At 29.6% G+C, this 22,914-nt stretch overlaps 3 protein-coding genes across 3 annotated transcripts; 2 read left to right on the top strand and 1 right to left on the bottom strand.

Moving 5' to 3' along the window:
- Positions 1–5,269: 5,269 nt before the first annotated feature.
- Positions 5,270–7,129, bottom strand: LOC107936404 (sugar carrier protein C). The gene is made up of 3 exons (XM_016869127.2): positions 6,936–7,129; positions 6,516–6,841; positions 5,270–6,430 (listed from the first exon to the last, which is right to left on the bottom strand). Exons 2-3 carry the CDS (start codon positions 6,825–6,827, stop codon positions 5,351–5,353), a joined length of 1,392 nt encoding a protein of 463 aa, XP_016724616.1. The 5' UTR covers positions 6,828–6,841; positions 6,936–7,129; the 3' UTR covers positions 5,270–5,350.
- Positions 7,130–9,306: 2,177 nt separating this feature from the next.
- LOC107936406 (ethylene-responsive transcription factor ERF027) lies at positions 9,307–11,230 on the top strand. Its single transcript, XM_016869129.2, has one exon. The coding sequence runs from the start codon at positions 10,154–10,156 to the stop codon at positions 10,835–10,837; it is 684 nt and encodes a 227-aa protein (XP_016724618.1). The 5' UTR covers positions 9,307–10,153; the 3' UTR covers positions 10,838–11,230.
- Positions 11,231–19,111: 7,881 nt separating this feature from the next.
- Positions 19,112–19,789, top strand: LOC107936402 (uncharacterized). The gene has a single exon (XM_016869125.1). The coding sequence runs from the start codon at positions 19,112–19,114 to the stop codon at positions 19,787–19,789; it is 678 nt and encodes a 225-aa protein (XP_016724614.1).
- Positions 19,790–22,914: the final 3,125 nt, after the last annotated feature.

Genomic DNA, 22,914 nt, shown 5'->3' with positions numbered 1-22,914 from the left:
TTCCTCTACACAGATTACAATATATATATATGGATGTTAGATAAATCATTATATAATTATTTAACATATTAAAAAAGAGTTGATAAAAACTTAAAAAGAAAGAATAGTTAATTATTTCAAATTTAATTATCCTCCAATATCTTAAATATATTTGAAAAAATATATAAGTTAAAAAATTAAAATCAAATTAAAAAGTTAATTTTTTGTTTAATATCTCAAATTTATTTGAAATATTTATAAAAAAATATAAATTAAAATAAGATTATTGGTTAAAGGAATTTGATAGTTATAAATATTTGGATCGTAATAATCGATAAAAGACTTATATATGCATAAAATATAAAAAGAATATGATAAATAGGTAAAACACAAATATACTGTGCTTCAACGATTAATGCATGAATGGTTCCTTCTTTTCAAAAAATATTTTCATGTATTTTAATTTAATTTTAAATTAATTATTTTCATGTGCTTTAACGTTAAAAAAATATATGTACCAATTGTATAATTTAACCTAAATTTTTTATTTTAAATGCTGATTTAACGTTGTCACGTCAGTTTAATTACTCATATACCGTTAACGATAATTAATGCTCAATGATTAAAATGTTACAACACGATAACGTAAGTAGCTAAAACGTAACATTTTAAACATAAGTGACTAAAATGTAACATAAGACAAACAAAAATGACTATTTTAACAATTTACCCTATCAACTGCTATATTTAGTTTACCTTGAAAAACTATTTGGGAGATATTTTCTATTTCTAACTTTAGAAAATATTTTTTGTTTTTTAATTTTTTTTAAACTAAAAAAAATCTATATCTATAATATATATACCTATAGTTTCTTTTTTTTTTACTTAATTCACAAATTCACTCTTGAAGTATAGTCATTTTCTCACTTTGATACTTTTTTTTTTGTCCCAATTTAACATCTAAACTGTCATTCCATTATATACTTTGGTCTTATTTTTTAACACCATTAAAAAAATAGGTGGCTAATAAAAACATGGCACATGGCATTTTAATTAAATATATATATCTTTATCATATATTTATATATCAATTTTAAAAAAATTATAAAAATAAAAATAATATATATAAAAATCAAAAAATATATAATAAAAAAGTATAAAAAATAAAAATTTATTAATTCCATATAAAAAATAAAAATTCATTAATTCCATAAAACAATTAAATTTTTTTAACCCAAAAAATCTAAGAAAATTTTTTTGGTGTTCATCTTGTTCTTCATGAAAGAAAAGAGAATAATTAAGTTCTCTTGTATTTTTGTTCGCAATACTCTAAATAAAAATAAACTCAAAATTGTTTACAATCTACTTTAATTAAAATTTGGTTTAATTACATTTATTTTACTTAATTTAAAATTCAAATCATTTTTCTTTTAAAGTTTTAAATCAAAAATCAAACTAAACCCAAAAAATTTTTGAATTTTGAATGTCAATGGCCACTTTCGACCACCATGGCCGCTACTCACCAATAATCATTTAAGTCCAAATTTTATCATTCTTTTATTTTCTCTCCCCTATTTTCATTTTCAACATTTATTTTCAAAAGAACACTAGATTTTTGTAGGTCTACAAATAAATATTGAAATTTAAACACCAAATTTAAGTATTTTTCACCGTCAAATTCTCTTTACATTTTAGTATATTGTTCCACTCTTTATAAGCTTCTCTCACTCTTTATAAGTACGAAATTGGACATTTTATGAAAATACATATATCAAATAATACAGAAATTAATAGTTCATGTACCAAATTGGACTTTTTCAAAGTACAAGTACCATATTAGAATTTTATAAAAATACAGGTACTAAATATGACATTATCCCAAAAGTAATTTAAGTAATTTTTTAATGAAAATATAAAAAGCCACTATTTGGCATTCTCTATTTGGTTGGATTTTTTTTTAACGTCAAATTAACTTTTTTGAGTTTAACTAGAAACTAGAGGTGTGCATGGGTGGCCCTGCCCGAAGGCTCGCCCGAAATGTGGGAGGTTTTGGGCAAAAATATAGGTCCGAAAAATAGGCTTGGGGAAAAAAATAAGGCCCGTTTAAAAACAGGTCGGGCTTCGGGTAAGACATTTTTGGCCAGGGCCCGGCCTGGCCCGGCCCGAATTCACTAAATGAAAAAAAATCTATTTTTTTAGTATTATTTTTTAATTATTTTCTCCCTATTTTGCTACTATTTTACTATTATGTTGCTACTATTTTGTTGTTATTGTTTGGATATTATATAAAACTTATTTTATTGTTAATTTTATTATTATTTTAAAGACATTTACTAATTTTTTTATTATTTTAGAGACATTTGGTTGTTAAATTGCATCTATTTTAGTGTTATTTAAGTATATATATTTTTTAAAATTTATTTTCAATTTGTTGAGAAATATTTATTTTGATGTTTTTAGTATTTTTGATGGTTTATATATATTTTAAAATTATATAAAAAAAATATAAAAATTACTATGGGCGGGCTGGCTTAGGCTCGGGTTTTAATATTTTTATTAGGGCCGGGCTTGGGCAAAAATTTAGGCCCATTTTTTAGGCCGGGCTTGGGCCTAACAAACTGGCCTAAATTTTTAGTTAGGCCTGGCCCGGTCCATGCACACCTCTACTAGAAACCACAATAGAGGGTGTGACAATGTTTTTAAGCATAACGCCATTTTATTAAATAAATTTTAAACGAAAATGTTTTTAAGCACTTATATTCCTTAATAAAATATTTTCTTCCACCCACGTTGTGGATGTGACAAAATATAGTATATACCATATTTAAGCACATTGTTGAGTAGGTGTCATCTTTGATCGGGTCACCAACTCAGTTATGAAATTATAAAAATACCATTTATTTTAAATTATAATTAATATTATTATGATGTCACTTTATCTTTTCATATTTTTATATCATCTTTAAATAAAACAATTACAAAATTAATAATCACGTGTTCAACAGTAATAAAATACAAGTTCGTTACCACTTACACATATATTTATTATTAAATAAATTTAAAAATTATTTTTAGCATATAAATTTTTCTTTCGCCTACATCGTGACTCGTAAATATAACAAAATCTAGTGTTTATTAAATGAAAACAAAAATCTAATATCAAAAATGAAGATAACAAAACATGTTTGGAACTTATTTTATCATAAAAACATAAGAATTAAATTAAAAAAAATTCCTCTATTTATATAGATTTGAACCAAGATTAGAAAAAAATGGTTGAAAAAATAACATTTTTATTGAAAAAATTACATTACCTTTAATTTTTTTTTTAAAAGTAGAAACAAATAACATTAAGCGAAAACAATGAAATCACACAACTCTACTTAGAAAATCACCATCTGATTGTAAAATCTCTTGAACTGAAATTGGGGGATCCTCGAAAAGCTTCAACCCAAACTGATTATCATAAGTACATTTTGTCATTCGATCAGCAGTCATATTCTGAGATCTAGGAATGTGACGGATTATTGTCTTCCAATTCCTCTTAAGGTAAACATTGATCAAACATAATTCAGTTAGGTTACTACTAGCAGCACTACCTGTGAGAACAGACTCTACAAGTAGTGCATTGTTGCGTTCTATCTCTAATTGTCTATAACCTTTCTCCCATGCAATACGTAAACCTTCAAGAATCGCTCCAGCTTCTATGCGAAATACCGTTTCCTTGCTGACTTTCAAGGAGTACCTGCATAACCAATGACCATCTACATCCCTAAAAAGACCTCCAATTGAGGTGTTATCATCGTTCATTGACACTGCACCATTCGAATTCATCTTAATCCATCCATGATCCGGAGGAGACCAACATGTCGCCAATGTCGTAGCAAACGGTTGAATTCCTTGTGAACTCTGCAATAAATAACTCCTTGCCCAAGTAATACCTGTAACCACAAGATCCTGAACACAAGTGTTACTACTAGCAAAAACATAAGAATTGTGATTCTTCCGTAGCAACCACAAATAATAGGAAAAAAAAGAATGCCATTCAAAGTCTTCTTCCTGCCACATTCATGGTATTTCTCAAATTCCACAAGAGATCAATTATTATGTGACACCAAAAAAAAGTTCCCTAAATAGAAACCAGTATAATAGAAAGCCAAATAGATTTTATCAAAAAGTTTAATTATGTTTTATACTTAATTTTAATTAATATACCGAATAGATTTTATAACTTAAATTCAATACTTAATGTTTTTTTATATTTTACTTTCCAACACTTAATTTTTTTAGGACTTTATTTTTTTAATTTATCAAACAACCCTTAAGACATTTTATTTAAAGGGATAAGGAAAAAATTAGCCTTGAACTTGGTGGACCAAAATTAGGAAAAATTATCAAGTTCTAGAAATAATGTGGACAAAAACAATTGAAATTAAAAATGTATTTGATAAGAGTAAATATAAGTACGAAATATAATTGCGTCGTTTGATAAGAGTAAATATTAATTGTTTTAAAGAAATATTTGTTTTTTAATTTTAAACCTATTAATATAAGTTTATATATTATTTTGGATAGTTTTAGTTGAAAGTCAAATATAATAATTTAAATATTTTCTAAGTTAAGTGATAAGTGACTATCTAATTACTTATCTGATTCAATATTTTCTTTTTTGAAAATTTTATATTAAATAAAAAATAAAAATCACTATCAAACACATAATAAATATTAAAAATATAAAAAAAATTAAATTTATTATCCAACACATTTAAAATATAAAATTTTTCATTTTCAATTATTCATCAATCACACCCCAAATTTAAAAAAAAATCAAATTTATATATTAAATCCCCTATTTACTGTACTGGCCCATAACATAAAAATGTATTATTGTAGGCCCACATTATTAGCATTTTGGTGTTATTTTCTCATGTGATTTTCTCTTCTTCTTTTTTAACAAAAAAACCCAATATTTAAGTTGTAAGTTAAACCTTTTGAAATTTGACATTTTTTTAAGAATTTAATAAAATAGAAACATTTAAACTAAATATTTGATCTTCATTTAACAAGAGTCATCTTTGGTTATCATTAAATGACTTTTTTGATGGCCAAGGGTAAATTAAATTCCATATTTCGGTGTAAGTGTAGATTTATTAAATAAAGTGACCATATTAATTTTTTTATTTATTAAAAAGACCGAGTAATAAATTATATTAATGAACACAAAAAAAAAAAACAATTAGAATTGAAAAAAAATAAAACTATAAAAAAACCTTAAAATAGAGTTTAATTCTAATTCTAATTAATACTATAAAGGAGATTAAAAAACAAATTTTGATGCTAATTACATTAAATAAAAAAATTAAACACTGAATTAAATCTTTCCCATTTCACAACTTTGATCTTTCTCGACGAAATACTTACTCCAACGAGGATGATTCTTCCAAACAATGGTCATTTCTTCAATAGGTACTCCTTTCGTCTCAGGCAACAACTTAAAAATAAAAATGCTCATCCCAATCACACATACTGCGAAGAAGATAAAAAGCCCAAACTTTAAATTGCAAAGCATGGTGGTAAAGACTTGAGCAATGCAAAATGTGAATATCATGTTGACGGCCACTGTTATACTCTGAGCAGCTGATCGAATTTCAAGCGGAAATATATCGCTAGGAACTAGCCAACCCAATGGACCCCATGACCACGCAAACCCCGCTATGTATACGCACATTGCTATCACCACTAGCATCGAAAACCATAGTGGAAGTTCACCTGGGTTCCCACTGGTTCCAAATTTAGAAGCAATTGAAACGGTCATCACAAACTGACAGAGCAACATTTGAAGACCACCTTCGAGGAAAAGCGTTCGCCTCCCGAACTTATCGACAGTGGCAATGGAAACAAGTGTTGCAAAAAAATTAACAATGCTAGTGATTAATGCGGACATGAGGGAAGCGTTGTTACCAAATCCCATGCTCTTGAACAAGACAGAAGCGTAAAACACGAACACGTTCATGCCGGTTAATTGCTGAAATAAAGGAATTAACACAGCAAAAATGAGTTGAGGCCTGTACTTCCAGGTTAAAATCTCTCTCCATGGGTTTTGAACCAACTTGGCTGCCTCACTGGCTTTAGCCAAATCATTGAACTCTTCCTCCACATTATCAATACCACGGATCTTTTGGAGTTGAACTTTAGCCTCTTCAAACTTGTCGCGTTCAAGCAATGAATTGGGTGAGTCAGCGAGGAAAAAACATCCAAAGAAAAAGACCAAACCAGGGACAACGGCTCCACCCAAGCTCAACCGCCAACCCCACCCACCTTCGATCTTAGCAGTGAAGTAATTCAACAAATTGGCAATTAAAATACCAATGGTGATTGATAATTGAAACATTATGTTCATATCCCCTCGGTACTTAAAGGGAGCTATCTCAGATAAATAGATCGGAACAGACTGCAAAAAAAAAAAAAATCATTATTGAATGCTTGGATTACCATGCAACTGCAATTTATAGTGCTAAACTATAGTGAGAACGCACCTGATTAGCAAATCCAATGCCGAAGCCAAGCAATACCCGACCTATAATAAGCATGAGAACGTTTTCGGCGAAACCATTGATAACAGCACCAATGGCGAAAAATAAACCACCGAACATCATCGTCATCCTCCTACCAAGACCTCGGGTTATCCGAGAGGCTGTCATGGATGAGAGAAGAGCAGCCAAATATAAGGAAGATGTAAACAACGTTAGTGTTTGACTATCAAACTTGCAATATTGATCATCAGATGGTTTAACAGATATTTCTTTCCTGTAAACTTTTGGAAAGAATTTTTCTAAAAAAGAATCCATTGATGTAACACCACCTGCAAATTTACATAAATTTTACTTTTGTTAAAAATTGATTTCCAAGCCATCTTTAATAATAAGAAGAAAAAGAAATTGAAAAACTCATTTTACCTGAAATACCAAGATCATAACCAAAGATTAAACCACCTGAAGCAGCAACAATACAGGTGACAAAAACTTTCAAAGTAAATTTTCCTGGATAATTTTTCACGGAACCAGAAGTTACACCTTCTCCACCAGCCACTCTCTAATTCACAAGGCTATATCAAAAAAAATCACAAACTAATTTTTTTTTTAAATGTTAATTCTAAAGCTTCCTTTATATAATGTACACTTTTTGCTGAGTTTAAATAATGGTTGAAGAATAACTCTATTATAAATATATTTTTTAAGAATTGCAATTAAAATTTAATTTAACTTCCTAATTAAAATATATATATATAATAAGGATATTAAATAAATCATTATCTAATTAATTAATATATTAAAAAAACAGTGGATAAGAAAGAAAGAATAGTTCGGGGGCTAATTAAAATTTCGGACTGTGTTTTAGAATAAGAATTTTATTAAAATACATTAGTAGCCACTATTTATGTTTTTCTTTTTCGAATTATGAAAAATTATAAAATAGTATTCAAGTATTTAATTTTGTCTTTTTTGATCATCTAATTATCTTATATTTTTTATTGTTTTTTGTTTTACGTTAGCTAGCCGGTGATAAAAAATGACAAAATTTAATAATTGGATGATAATTTTATAACTCTTCATAGTTGATTAATAAAAAAAGAAAATTAAATAGTTAAGTTACTATTTTGAAACTTTTTATAATTTTATGATAAAAAAAATCATAATCAAGTGGCCTCTACCGTAATTTACCTAAATTTTATTAGTGGTAGCTTCAAATATATATTTTAATGGATAATGTGACAGTCATAGCTAAGCTGTTTCCAATAAAACTATTTAATTGAATTTAAGGGTATATACATACTTTTTAAGGAGAAATTATCTCCACACTATAGATTTTAGGATATATTTAAAGAATGAAAACGTGATAATTCTCTTCAGAAAATGTGATAATTTATTAATTTAATTTTTGAATTTAAAAAACATATTGGAAAAAGATTAGTATAACAATGATTCAAGTTAGCCATATATGCTAATTAACTATCTCTATTAATAATTTATTTAAAGAAGAAAAAACATAAAGTATGGCTATGATGATGACTACAACTAAGGTTCTCTCTATCAAGTAGATTAGAGAGGGATGAACACCAACTTAATATCGAGATAATCTATCTTTTTAAAGGTACAAAAATCAACAAAAGAGGTTTTATATAGGTTCATCTGAATGGGTTCATAAAAACCTCAAGTCCAACTTCTTTTTTCCTAAAGGAGTAAAAGATAGTGGTATAAAGTTAAAATGTAAGATTGAGTATTAACTTAATTGATATGAATATTATTATTAATGTAAAAAGACGTAAGTTTAAATATACTGTATCTGAACAATAAAAAGTGGGCTGCTTATTTTTTTTTTTCTTGGTACAGGGATCAACCATGTCTGTACCTGGAAGACAAAGACACTCTGTAGTCTGTGGACTGTCTGTAGTCATATATAAAAAATAGAACTGCATGGAAGCAGACCTTGCTGGCCGAATTTCATCCAAGGGAATTAATGTGTATGAGGGAATCTATCTATCAATACATGTCCTTCCCTTTTTGGGCTGATATATCAAACATGAAATGGGACCTCACTTTTTGTGGAGGAATTTATTTTATTTCGTCTGATACTAAGATTTTTGTCACAAGCTTCAATTTGACAACATATAATTTTTAACCAAATCCAAATATTTCATTAAATGCTAGCTCTTAGGTAAACAGATCAATCAATAAGCAGCCATGTCAGTAGTCTTTTCCATTGATTAATGAAATATCGGATTACAAGTTGTGGTTGGCAAGTCGAAAACTCAATAACCCATTCAATATCTTTCTCCCTTCCTTAGTTTCTCACCAATTTCACCATAACCAACAACTTGGATACAGGATTTTTCAATGTCACATGTAGTTGTTAACAACAACTGGATGCTTAATTCTTTTGATTTATATAATCTTTTTTAAGAGATGGGTTTATTTTTCCTTAATTTGCATTCTCTTAAGTTTTTAACCTATTTTGAATAGGTTTCTCTCTATAATACCGCATGATTATTTTAATTTGTAGACCATATGAGAAATTGCAATTGGTCCAAAAATTTTAAAACCCTTTGGTTACTTCTGCTTTTCAAATTGGAAGATCTATAAGTAGGTACATGTCGGTCAATGAAATTACAAGTACCATAATTTTTGCCAACTTGTTTTCCACTCATCTATTGCGGTTTTTTTTCATAAATAATATAAAAAAATTAATTAAGAACATAGAACCAAATGAAGATAATTTATATAATAATAGGTTGTTATAAACAGTAAAATTAGGTCATGCCATATTGTTAAGCAATATCGATCCCAACAATACATTAATCATCAATAAATTAACAGTATGAGGTGACTCAATTTTACTATTATAAACATATCATTCTCGTAAATAAATAAAAAAACCCATCTACTCCATTACCTTAGACAGTTTACTGACTTTTTTTTTTGGGCGGTAAAGAAAAGAGGTCAGCCAGGCAGTTCACTGACTTCAAGGTAATTACTAACTCAAACCAGGGTTTATCCAATTTCCACATATTGCTATAGTTTACATTGGCAATCAGTCTCAATCTTTCAATTCCTAAAACTCTGTAATCCCAGAGATTTTGAGCTTGAAATCGAAATTTCACCAAATTGGATTGTGGCCTACAAATAAAACAACTAAGTATTTAGGCGTGTGTACTGTGAGTGTGCAGCAAAACGGGGCCAATAAAAGGGGATAGTTCTGGTAAGCAGTTTGCTAATGGGGCATTATCCCGTATGTAGAGAACAGCTATATATTAGGTTTGGGACTAAACAAGGCGTGTGGTTTGGTGTCATCCGTCAAAGACTAGATTAATTAGAGCCTCTTCTTCTTAACGATCAGTTTTGCCACTTCAGGCTCGGACAAGACTAAAACCCTAAAAAAAATCCCCCATTGAAACTCAACTGGCATTGCCGGGTACCACTATTTGCCCCGCGAAGTACCCATGTTTTCGCCTTTTTTTGTTTTTTCTTTAAAGAGCAATGGTGAGACCAGCACTTGAAACAAATCAGCTTTCCATTTTAAATACCATATATATATATAATACTATAAACCTCTAAATAAGATTGCCTTCGTTTTAAAGTCTTTATCATATTTTCACCTTCCTTTGGGTTAATTATATATGATGACTGACCCTAATAATCCCACCGATGACCATCGTTCTCAGCCGCCCATACCATCATCCTTCGACCACCCAAACATCCAAGTCCCACATCCCTTGCTCACTCACACCTGCGAGGACCCGCCTCCCACGTGTGCCAAACTACCTCCTGCTGGCAAATCTCCTATGGCCTCCTCCTCCTCCCCCGGGAAACACCCAATGTATCGTGGAATCCGGTACCGGAGCGGCAAGTGGGTCTCTGAAATCCGTGAACCGCGCAAAACCACGCGTATATGGCTAGGTACGTATCCCACCCCAGAAATGGCTGCAGCTGCCTATGATGTGGCTGCCCTAGCCCTAAAAGGCAGTGAGGCTGTTTTTAACTTCCCGGCCTCTGTTGCTTCTTATCGGCTTCCTGTTTCTACATCATCGGCGGATATACGGAAAGCGGCCTCAGCTGCTGCTTCACTTAAAAAGGATGAAATGAAAAGTGGGATTAATATTGGAACAGATGAGTATCATCAGGCCAAAGATCGAGAAGAAATGAGCAAAGAAGAATATGTGGACGAGGATGCCCTTTTAGACCTGCCTAATTTGCTGGTTGACATGGCGCAGGGAATGCTGGTGTCGCCACCGAGGATACGCTCGACGCCATCCGATGAGTCGCCGGAGAATTCCGATGGAGAAAGCTTGTGGAGCTATTAATTGATCCATATTTTTTGGATTTTTTAAATTCAATAAATTAGGAACTTGAGTTTGACGAAATGAAGTAAGTAGGGCATGGCTGCAGGCATTTGATGCAGCTTTGAGCATAAAACTTGTCTTCCTCTGAAAAAAAAAACTGTTAATTAAAGGACCCCCCCCCCAAAAAAAAAACAAGAAAAAAGGATTTATTCATGAATGTGTGATAGAGTGATTTGCAACACGTAAAATACTTTGGGATTTAAGCCGTTGGTTAGGGTTCCCATATTTCTTTGCTTTCAAGAGCTTTTTGTGATAGATATAGATAAAATGATGTAATATTGGGTTGTTTGTTTCTTTTTCTCTTTGTTTTTGAGATGTTCTCACACTTTCTTACTTATATATATATATAATCAATTTTTTTTCTATCTTTCATACTAATTTTTTAGTATTTATTGATTACATTACATCTTGATTAAATTCAAACTAAAACATTTTACGACTCAACTTAATACCCAATACCCAAGTTATCATACAACTATGCACGTATTAGTTGAATACGCGTGCTAGCTGCCATAAGTTTTCAAATCCAACGATGAAACATTTTAAAGAAAAGAAGAGAGGAAGGAGATGATGTTTCTTTAATCATGTTAGCCACTAGGTATATTGCATAAATTTTGCAACCTTCTTGAATTCGAGAAATTATGAGTCGAATAATCAAGAGAGGGGGGAGGGGTCCTCTTTCTACTGTGTAAATGTCAATATATATATATACACGCACGTGACATAGAGAAATAATTCCATCAAAATTGTAACAAATGAAGAATACAAACTAAAATAAACAGAATTGATGCATTCTGTTAATGTATGATAGTATAAACGAATAATTAATGAATGGCATGATTTTTCATTATTCGATCTATTGTATAGTATATAACTAATTTGTATTTCCATGCAATTTGATTGTTTATATTAAATTTATAATAATTTTATAATAATATTTTTTGTTTAATTTTATAAATGGATTTCTTCCAAAAAAACTTATTAATAAAATTAAACAGATCACAAAATATTTTAAAAATATTTAACTAATTTACAATCCGTTATATTAATGTTATTTAATTTAAAAAATATTTAATATTAAAATAATACAAAAATTCATCATGATTTGAATATTAATATTAATATTTTATAATTTAAATAATATTATTAATTTATACATATTGTTAAATTAATTTGTTTTAATGTTACAATTGTTAATATTCGATTTGTTTTAATTTTATATTTATTTTTACTCTACTTTAATCAACGAATGTAATTAACTTTTATTATATTTGAAAAAAATAAATTTAATTTGATAAATGTTATTAATATATTTTTTTAAAATTATATTTTAAGCTTAACAATTTAATATTTATTAATTTTAATATTATAACATTAAAAGTTAATTCAATTACGTAAAATCTTAAAATAAAGAGATAATTTATTTAAAATAAACTCTATATTTAACATATAAAAAAATTATAAACAAAAAGCATAGAATAACTTTAAAAAAATTAAAAAACAATAACTAGAAGAATAATTTATTCAAATTGTAAATAAGTGTTTCAAATATAAGTGTCGTCTGTCTAAAAAAATGTAACGAAAATGATAATTATTTCCTTTTTTGTAACCTCGTATTATTGTATCAAATATATACTCACAAACAATAAACTAAACCGGCCATGTGATTATTTTGCAAACCAATAAATGAAACCTTAAAAACTATGTCTTGGAAATTCATATTGATAAAATAACTAAGTGTGAACATCTAATTTACTTTTTGATAATTAAGCGGAAGATTCGAAGTGTTGGAATTTGAATCCAAACTCTTATCTCTTATTTTTATTTTAATCTATTCTCTTTCAATCCTACTTTTTGACTTAAGATTATTTATAATTATGTAAGGATGAAAGCACTAAGGAAATAGGTTTTCCTTAATTTATAAAGAAATTAGTGTAAACATTTCATTGAGACGATTATCCATTCTTAATTGGAGAGAGTTGTATTACTTTGTTAACTCCTTTCATAAACTATGTATGATATGACTTCTCTTTCTCAAAGCATGCATCTTTTTATTTTCCTTTTAAGTTTTAAAAACATCAAAGATTCATCACAATCCTTAACAATTAATGTCTTCGTAAATATAATTTAACAAAAACTTTAATTGGCAAAATTTTTGAGCTAGGATTGCTTCTTTTCTTTTCTTTTTTTTTGTAATACAAGTATTTTCTATGATTTGAGATTATTTTTTTCAGATTAAATGTAATTTTAATTTAATTCTTGATGTAATACCTTAACTAGAAATGCAATTCTTGTTGTCAAATATTAAGCGCACATTTTCAAAACATAATTAATATATGCAAGAATGGCAAGATGATTCTAGTCGTTTCGGTATCAATCCATCCCAATTGGGATGCTTATGATGGTGGAGGTCCAACTTGGTATATTAAATTACATTATATATTTATTACATGTATAGATTTAAGGCCTATCTATTAGTACTAATTTGTTGAGGAGAAAACTTTATTGGAAGATGCTTTTGAAGTATTGTTTATCAGATAATTTATTAAATTTCTAATATTGATAGGTATTGTTCCCATGCTGAGATTTTATCTATATCTCTTAAGTTGATTGTTTGAGTCTCTTTGCAAATAGGTTATTTACATAACTAATGTTATGCACTATACTGACATATCTCTCATGAGTTTTGCTAAATATATCTTCATCAATCGAGGCGTTCCCCCATCGGGATTCTTTGTGAAAGAGAGAAATAAAACCCCAACATGAAGACAATACTGACCACTGTTGAAGATTTAATCGACTTCTCGATAGACAGTACTTCATTGATTTCTCTTGACCGAATAGACCCTAAACATAACTATATATGCTATTCATATAGGATATTATTATTTTGTTGTAACCTTTAAAGAGACTATATATATACACTAGATTTTGTCATATCCAAAAAAAAAATATTTATATAAGTGAGGTGATAATAAATTTATGTTTTAATATTATTGAACACATGTTCGATCGTTCGATTCATAATTATAATTTAAATAATGAATATTTTTATAGTTTCATAACTGAGTTGGTGACTTGATTAAGAGCAACACCAATTTAATAAAATATTTAAATATAAATATCAGATGTAATGCGTATTTAGGGATATTAATATTAATTTTTTAAAAATTTAAATTCAGAATGATGGTTGATGCTTTTTTTTTTTAACCCATCGACTACATATATATAGGTTAGGGCCTACAAGACTTTTTTCACCTTTTGAAGGGGGGACAAACATCTCATGGAATATCTAGTGGGGTCGTTTTTAATGGTATGTGGAAGCACTCGCAACAACGTCAAAATTGCATAATTTGTGATTTGCGATCCACATTCAGCAATCTTATTATGGTCTTTGGTTATCTTCCCATTTTGAGTGTTGGGATGAAAATATATCCAAAGTAACCCTTAAAGGAAAATATCGAAGTCGGCCGGGAAAAATCCATACACAGTAACCCCTTTACAACGGCTTTCGATATTATAGTTTTCTTTGTTGGTAACCTTCAAATCTAAATTAGTACAATCTGTGGGGGATATGATTATATCTACGGCCAAATCAGTATCCTGTAGCCCAAATTTATCTTTTTTTTTCGTTTCATTAATTTTCTTGAATCAACGAATTTTGACTATAAATGGCCGACATAGCCACCTTTCTTTGCTTTTCCCTCTCCCTTCACTTTCTCTCCTGGTTGGTAACGTGTCTTTCTCTCTATCTCTATGTTAAACCAGATTTTATTTTATTTTCTTGCATGATTTTTTTTTCTATTTGTTAAGAGGCATCAAGAAATATTGAATCAGACGTCAAAACAAAGCCTAACAAAAACAAAAACGAAATGAAATATTAGAGCCATATTGCATGTAATATAAGGTGATCAATGGCTGAAACAACTGCCGACCTCTCTACAATTTTTAAAGCTTTTTTCTTTTTCCTTGTGTTTTTCTCCCCTTTTGAGGCATGTTAAGTCATAACCATTTTAAATTAACCTGTACTGCTTTAATTATATCTTAGAAATTACTTCATGTCGACAGGGATGCTTTAAAACCCTTTTAATAATTGCCAAGAAAGCTGCACTTCTTGACTTCTTTCTTTACCTAATTAGATTTTAAAAGTTAATTAAACTCTCTCCTTTTTTTTTTTCCTCATGGAGAAATAGTTTGCACTTTATCATCATAATCATAAGCAATATTTAGTTTTAAGCAAGTTTCAAGGTCGGAAAGCTACTCAAATCTTCGTTCTATTGGCAAAGTTGAGACTTTGGAATAACTTTTTTTTCTAGGTTTGAATTCTGTGTAAATTTATTTTAATTTAAATCTTATTACATGTGAGGTTGTTCAAAGTTATTCTAATTTAGGTTATGTTAAATTTGTATTTTATAATACTTTATTCTATGTATAATGATTCAAATCTAGTATTTTTATAATTATCAATAAATATAATTTTACTTATATCTCTTTTTTAAAAAAAGTGAGATGTGAATTCCAAATATATATTTTAAAATTCATAATCAATATTCTTGCGAGAGGTTTTTATGGAGCAGAGACATATCATCATCCTGTATCTACATCTTTTTTCATGTTATTGACACATCATTTTGTTAATTGTTTTAACTTGAACCCTGAAACTCGAACCATGAATAAATTTTTTAACTTGAATCCCAGACATTGAATCTTAAACTTTAAACCTTGAACTATTAACCTTGAACCTTAGATTCTAGACCTCAAATCTTGAACTCTAAATCTTAAACCTTAAACCCTATACCCTAAACCCTTGATCTTAAAAGTTGGGTCCAGGGTACAAGGTTTCAGGTTAAAAAATTATCAAAATGACATGTCAATAACATGGAATACAAAAATGACATTAAATAATTGATAAAGAATACATGATGATATAACATCTCTGTTTCATACTATTCTTTCCCAATATTCTTATTATTGATAGTGAAGCTAGCCTCATTTATTCTTAGTTTTCCATTATATAAATTATTATTTTGTACAAAATTCAACTAGAATATAATTCTAAATGCAAATAAAACTATTAGAAGATTAGACACGACAGTCGACAGCATGAAATTAATATTATCTTAAAATAGTTGGACGGTTGTTTAAAAATAAATTATATCGGAATCAAATTAGCATAGATATGTTCCAGTACTCCAAAAAAAAAAGAAACATATGGATCTATGAAGAGGGGACAAGCATCCAATGTGGTTGACAAAATATAATTTTCTCCTTACTTTTAAGTAAGTTTTTTTATATAAAGAAATTCCTCCCTCCCTTGTTTTTTCTTCTTTATAGGTATAAAGAACTGAAATCTCTTGCTTGGTCTGATGGCCCCCCCTTGCAACATGCAATAGGATGGCCTAAAACTCACGATTAGTGGCCCAGAAAAGATGTGTCTCCCTGATGATCCCCAATCATTGTCCTTTTGGGTTTGTTTTTTTTTTGGGTTAGTTATTATGATTCTTTTTATTATTTAATTTTCTTCTTCTTTACCTTTAATAATTATATATTATCGTTCTTTTGAGTTGATTTCTTAACTTTATTTGATTATTGATTGTTACAGTAAAATGTTTTTGTCTGGAACAAGGATTTATATGTATTAAAATACGAAATCATGCCTACTTATATCAAACACTGCATAATAAAATGAGACACCTTGGCCTTAGTGAATGAAAATGAGGCTTCTAGCTTCAACCTCTTTTATATCTTTGCACCAGGATTGTACACTATCGATGGTATATGTCTGATTTGTGCAACAACCTTATCAAGCTCAAGCTCTAAACTTAGCTCTCTCTCTCTCTCTATATATGTATCATTATCTATATATATCTTACATAAATCACTCTTTAGCATGGTTTATTCTCTTGGGGAAACCCATGAACATGATCTTGTCCAATATTTATCCTACAAAACATTGGAGCACACTATTCATGCAGACTTGAAGAACATAAACCGAGTATAATTGTCTTAACACAATATCTAGTGCAGACGGCTAGTAAACTTGTAGTTAGAATTTAAACCTACCTTGAAATCAAACTCAACCCAATCATATTTGACCATAAACATTTAATGATTTATGCTGGAATTGATTTAAAATACAGTTAGCCCCATCGTCAACAGATATCCATTGTAACAACATTTTTTACTAAAATAGCCAAACTTTTAGTAGAACCGATTTTTTATATTTTATTTTAACTCTGTATAACAACTTTTCATTTATAACAACAACAAACATGGTTATGAAGTATATTCTTTGTTAAATTGGTTCTCTCTAACAATATATTTTCTAAAATTTTTAGTAAAATTATAGTCATTTCATATAAAGAAGCCTATTCGTTATAACTTATTAAATAATAGTAATCTTAATTAAAATATCATTTTAATAAAATTTTAAATTTCACATAAAATATATTAATTATGTTTTATTAGATAAAAATAATGTTCAATAAACTATTAATTTCCCTATAAAATATAATAGTTACAAATTTGAAACATCATATAAACTAATAATTTGATCGATTATTGAATTAATAATTCATGATAAATTAATTAATTTAATTTGACAACTCGTATTGATTAATTGAACTTATTAGATTTATTAACTTCATAATTAATCATGTGAAATAATGTAAAATAAAATATGCATAAAAGTAATAATGCATGCACCTACTGTATATATTTTAATTTTCTTTTTTTGATTCCTACTTTGTTTAGTTGATGAAAACTCACTATATGAAATCTATTATAAATTTATCACAATTATCTCTCTACAGCAACATATTGTTACAGACGTATAACAAACAAAATCTTGATAAGCAAATAAAATTGTTATAAACAAAGTTGATTAAAACCCACCCAAAATTTACTTAAACTCGAAATAATTAAATCCTAAAATTAATCTAAACTAATCAAATCTAAATTCATCCAATCCAAAAACCAACATGAGATTCAAATAGTAATATAAGTATAAATTAGGGTTAGCCCATCTCTCAAGTTTCGTGTTAGCAATAGTCACCATCAGCCCTCATCACCAATAGACAGGCTAAATAGTAAACAATACTTACACTTCCTAAATGAAGATATTAGACTTTGGACGTACATAGTTTAAGGAAAAAGATTGGGGTTGTTGAGCCCAGTAAAATTGAGTCCATTTTGCAACTTTGGACTTACAAATGTGGACTGTAATTTCTTAACGAGTTTGATTTTGATTCTAAAAGAAAAGGGGGTGTGCGGCTAATCGTCATACAACCACATTTAGTACGTCATGGAGAATGGCGTCACCCTTGTGTCCTTGTTCCTTACAGCATAGCTTTTTGTAGTATGGTTGTGTCGCACTTGCTGGGCCAAATCAGATGGCGATTTTGTCATGTGTGTTGCCTTTATTTGATTTGGACTGATAGGAGAGACTGTTCCTGTTTTGCACTAACTTCAGTGGAGAATGGAGATGCGTGTGTGTGGGTTCTATTGCTTCCCATCATTTCATTTTATCCTTTACAGATTATGGTTAATGGATGCACAATAACTAACATCAGCTTATGGCCTTCCATTGCTGGACCAAATATGAGACATCACAACGCTTGGCACCAATGGATTTATGACAGCCATCAATTAATGGAGCCGACTGGATATATATATTGTTTTTCTCTATTTTTGGGTTGATATTAGAATTTTTATTAGAATTTTACGTCTACATCAACCTATATTTATATTGCATATTTACCCAATTTAGGGGGGGAATCTATAAATATTAATAAAAAGAAGTTACGATGAGCTTTGTTGGTTTTTTTAATTAACATAATATAAAAATAATTAAATATGAATATGATATAAGATCTAGTTTAATTATAAAAATGAATTGTTTTCCACAGTAATATTGGGTGTCGTCAAGCTGTCAAGCGGCATCACTTTAAATTAAACCCAATTATATGTCAATTATTATGATGAAGAAAAAAAATTTAAGTGGTGTTACTTGACACATTAGTGGCACCGGTATGAATTTTTTAAAAATAATTATATTTTCAGCATTTAGAAATATAAAAAATATATAGTAAAAATTTATTTATTTTTTGTGGTGTCCTTGATACATTAACAACATCATCAGTTTGATTTTAAAAAATAGGAAAAAATTTTGGGTGACTTCAATGAGATTCTATTCCTCATAAAAAACAAGGAGGACGAATTAGAGGGGAAAGACAGATGAATGCTTTTAGGGAAGCACTTGAAGATTGTGAACTAAATGATTTTGGGTTTGTTGGTCAGTGGTACACTTGGGAAAGAGGTAGATTAGCTGGGAACAATATACGGGAAAGATTGGATAGAGGAGTAGCTAATCAAGAATGGTGGAATCTGTTTAATAATTACTCGGTTCAATATTTACAACATGGGTTATCGGATTATTGTCCAGTGATAGTTGATACGAGAGGGGATGAGAACACACGAACGTTGGATAGCCACAAGCAATTTCGATTTAATGTTGATTGGTTGCTGAGTGAAGAATTAGAAGAGCAAGTCAAGCAAGGGTGGCTGTCTAATGAAGAAGAAACGATGACGAAACTCACAGAACTGGGGACACGTTTAAGTAAATGGGCGAAGAAAGAAAAAGGGGCTAGAGAATACCGATCAAATGTCTTGAACAGTAGAATGATAAGTTTGAGTTCTAAAGAAATCAGTGATGAGGTCTTAGCAGAGATGACGGAGATTAGATTGAAAATGTATTTAGAAACTGATAGAGAGGAGCTTTTCTGGAAACAAAGGGCGAGAGTTGATTGGTTGCATATGGGGATAAGAATACGACTTTCTTTCATAGATGGGCTTCTTATCGGCAGAAAAATAATAGAATTAAAGGGCTTGAAAATGAAGCTGGCAGATGGGTGAATGAGGCTACTGAAATTTCTACTATAGCAACTGATTATTTTAAAAATATGTTTTCCAAAAGTGTAGTCAGTAGCAGTGATGATTTACTTTCAACAATACGTCCTTGTATTACAAAGGAATTCAACGAAAATTTACGGAAGGAATTTCAAGCAGCAGAATTCTAGAAGCATTGAAATCTATTGCCGCTCTTAAAGCTTCAGGGATTGATGGGTTCCCGACAATCTTTTTTCAAAAATATTGGAATATAGTGGGGGAAGAGATTAGGAGGTATTGTTTTCAGGTCTTGAATGGTCAACGGAATATGGAGGAGGTGAATCGGACAAGTATAGTATTGATCCCTAAGGTGATTACACCGAATAATATGAGTTAGTTTCGACCAATTAGTCTTTGCACAGTGATATACAAGATAATTTCAAAAGTGATTGTCAACAGATTTCGTCTTATTTTACATTATTGTATCGATGACAGTCAAGGGGTGTTTGTGCCGGGAAGGCAAATTACAGATAACATATTGGTGGCGTACGAGATTTTTCACTCATTTAAGAAACGAAGAGGGAGATCAAATAAAAGCTTCGCTTTAAAACTCGATATGAGTAAAGCTTACGACAGGGTGGAATGGTGTTTTGTGGAAAAAATGATGCACCGTATGGGCTTTTGTGAAGAATAGATAACGTTAATAATGAGGTGTATTACGAGTGTTAAGTATACGGTGGTGACTAATGGGAAAAATGGAAAAGAATTTCGACCGGCCAGAGTGTAACACCCCTATAACCCGTATCCGTCGCCGGAGTCGATTATGAAGAGTTACCAATCTAAAACACTACATTTGTACATTCACATTTACCTAAGTTCATTAGCAATTTTATGCATAGCCAAATACAATCATAGATCAAAATTCAGACTTATATAGACATTCAAAAGTTGCCATATTCATAGTGCTTATATACTACAACATCTCAAAATCTCATTCACTTAAGTCTATTCTATACATGCCATCCTAGCTCCAAAATATAATAGTACCAAAATGATAGATAATGTGACGAGTTACTGACGATCCCCTCCCGAGCAGGTGACTGGAGTCAACAATCTATAAAATAGAGAAACGTAACAAACGGAGTAAGCTTTCATAAGCTTAGTAAGTTTTAAGCAATGCAAACAAATAAACTCAATTATACTTCGATCATTCAATTTCTCAATAGGCCATTTTCTAGGTATAATGCCATTTGGCCGAATATACGCAGCACATAATGCACATTTAGCATTCTTATTTCAATTAATCTGAATTCATATAACATAAATAAATCAAATACTTTCACATACTTTCACACATTGACCGAATGTATCATGATCATAGATATAGTTATAACATTTATTCACATATGTATCACATTATACACTTATGATCAATTCAAATCAAACTCAAATAAAAGTACATAATACGTACCTGGCCAACTTAACGTATTGAATGTATTCATTTGTCGTTCTAACACGAGGTATCTTAGTCTTAGACTTTTATCAAATCACCGGTATATAGCCTGCTAGGTTTTAATCCCGAATTCATCCACCGGCATATTGCTTGCTAGGCTCAAAGCCCGATATCATTTCATCGGCATTATAGCCTGCTAGGCTCGAAGGCCCGAATAGTATCTCACCGGCATTATAGCCTGCTAAGCTCAAGGGTCCGATTAGTATCTCACCGGCATTATAGCCTATTAGGCTCAAAGGCCCGATTAGTATCATACGATATTCAAATCAACAAGTTTCATATAACACAATCACACCAAATTAGGTACTAGCATCATTCGAATATATCATCCTACATTTTATTCACTTTTATTTCATTTCATCATTCACACTTATCATTTGATAGTTTACACATAACATCTCACTCATATTCATCTAACACTTATCATTTGATCATAAAAGCATATCACATTATACTTCCATATTATATTTGCCATTCGGCCATATACATACATTACAAATAATATTAAATTCTCAAAATATGTCATGTCATTATTGAATATTACTTATGTTTAACAACTTAAAACTTACCTCGAATATTTTCGAACAGTCTCGGATCGGTTATTCAACTACTTTCTCTTTTCCCCTATCCAACCTTGGTTCTTTATACTCTTGAGCTAATTCAAACAAATTTAACTTATTAAAGTCTCATCATGCTAGCTTATGACCGAATATGACAAGAAATTAAATAGGTCATATAGCTACTTTTAGCTCAAATACAAAATGGTCATACACATTTTTAATCACATTAAGCAATTTAATACAATTAATTTAACATTTCTTCATGTACACCTTTATGACCGAATACACATATCAAATAAGTAACTTACCTTAACACATAACCCACATAGCCAAAGTACATATAACCCTAATGACAGAATATGTATATCACCAAAATTCCTATGACTTAACCTTTAACCTTCATAGCCGAATATTCATTATATACCTAGTTCACATACACAAACACAAAACTCATATGGCTTTTTATATTTTCATATACATATCTCAAACATATAGCCAAATAAATAGCTCATCAAATAGATATTTATTCATGTTCCCTTAACACATATTGATCAACTAGTCCATGCATTAACCTTTGGCACATTCAGTCATTAAAGCAATAACCTATTTAACATTCAAGCATTTTATACTAAAATTCCTCCCAAGGCCGAATTCATATACAACCTTTAATACTCATACAAAGTTTATATTTTAAATAATTTATACACACACCATTAACTTAATATCAATTAACTAAGCACTTTAACAATTTTCTTTAACTATACACACATTCGGCAATGACAAAGACAATTTAACAAACCTTAAATTCAACTTATAACAATATATACTCAATATTCAAAGCATTTAACATCACATCATCATAATTTTTACATCATGGCCGAATGATCCTTTTTAAACCATTTATCCTCACAAAGCATAAATTTCACCATTAAACTTACAAGCCAAGTTATCTAAATAAACCATCTATACATAAGTACCAAGCCTCAAACTTAATTTATAACTATCTAAATCATTTAAAACATCCAACACCAAATTTTCTTTGTATTTCATACTATAGCCGAATTCCAATTTCAAGCAAT

The sequence above is a fragment of the Gossypium hirsutum genome, chromosome A12 (genome assembly GCF_007990345.1).
Source record: "Gossypium hirsutum isolate 1008001.06 chromosome A12, Gossypium_hirsutum_v2.1, whole genome shotgun sequence".
Classification (NCBI taxonomy): domain Eukaryota; kingdom Viridiplantae; phylum Streptophyta; class Magnoliopsida; order Malvales; family Malvaceae; genus Gossypium; species Gossypium hirsutum.
This window is presented reverse-complemented; position numbering and strand designations above follow the sequence as displayed.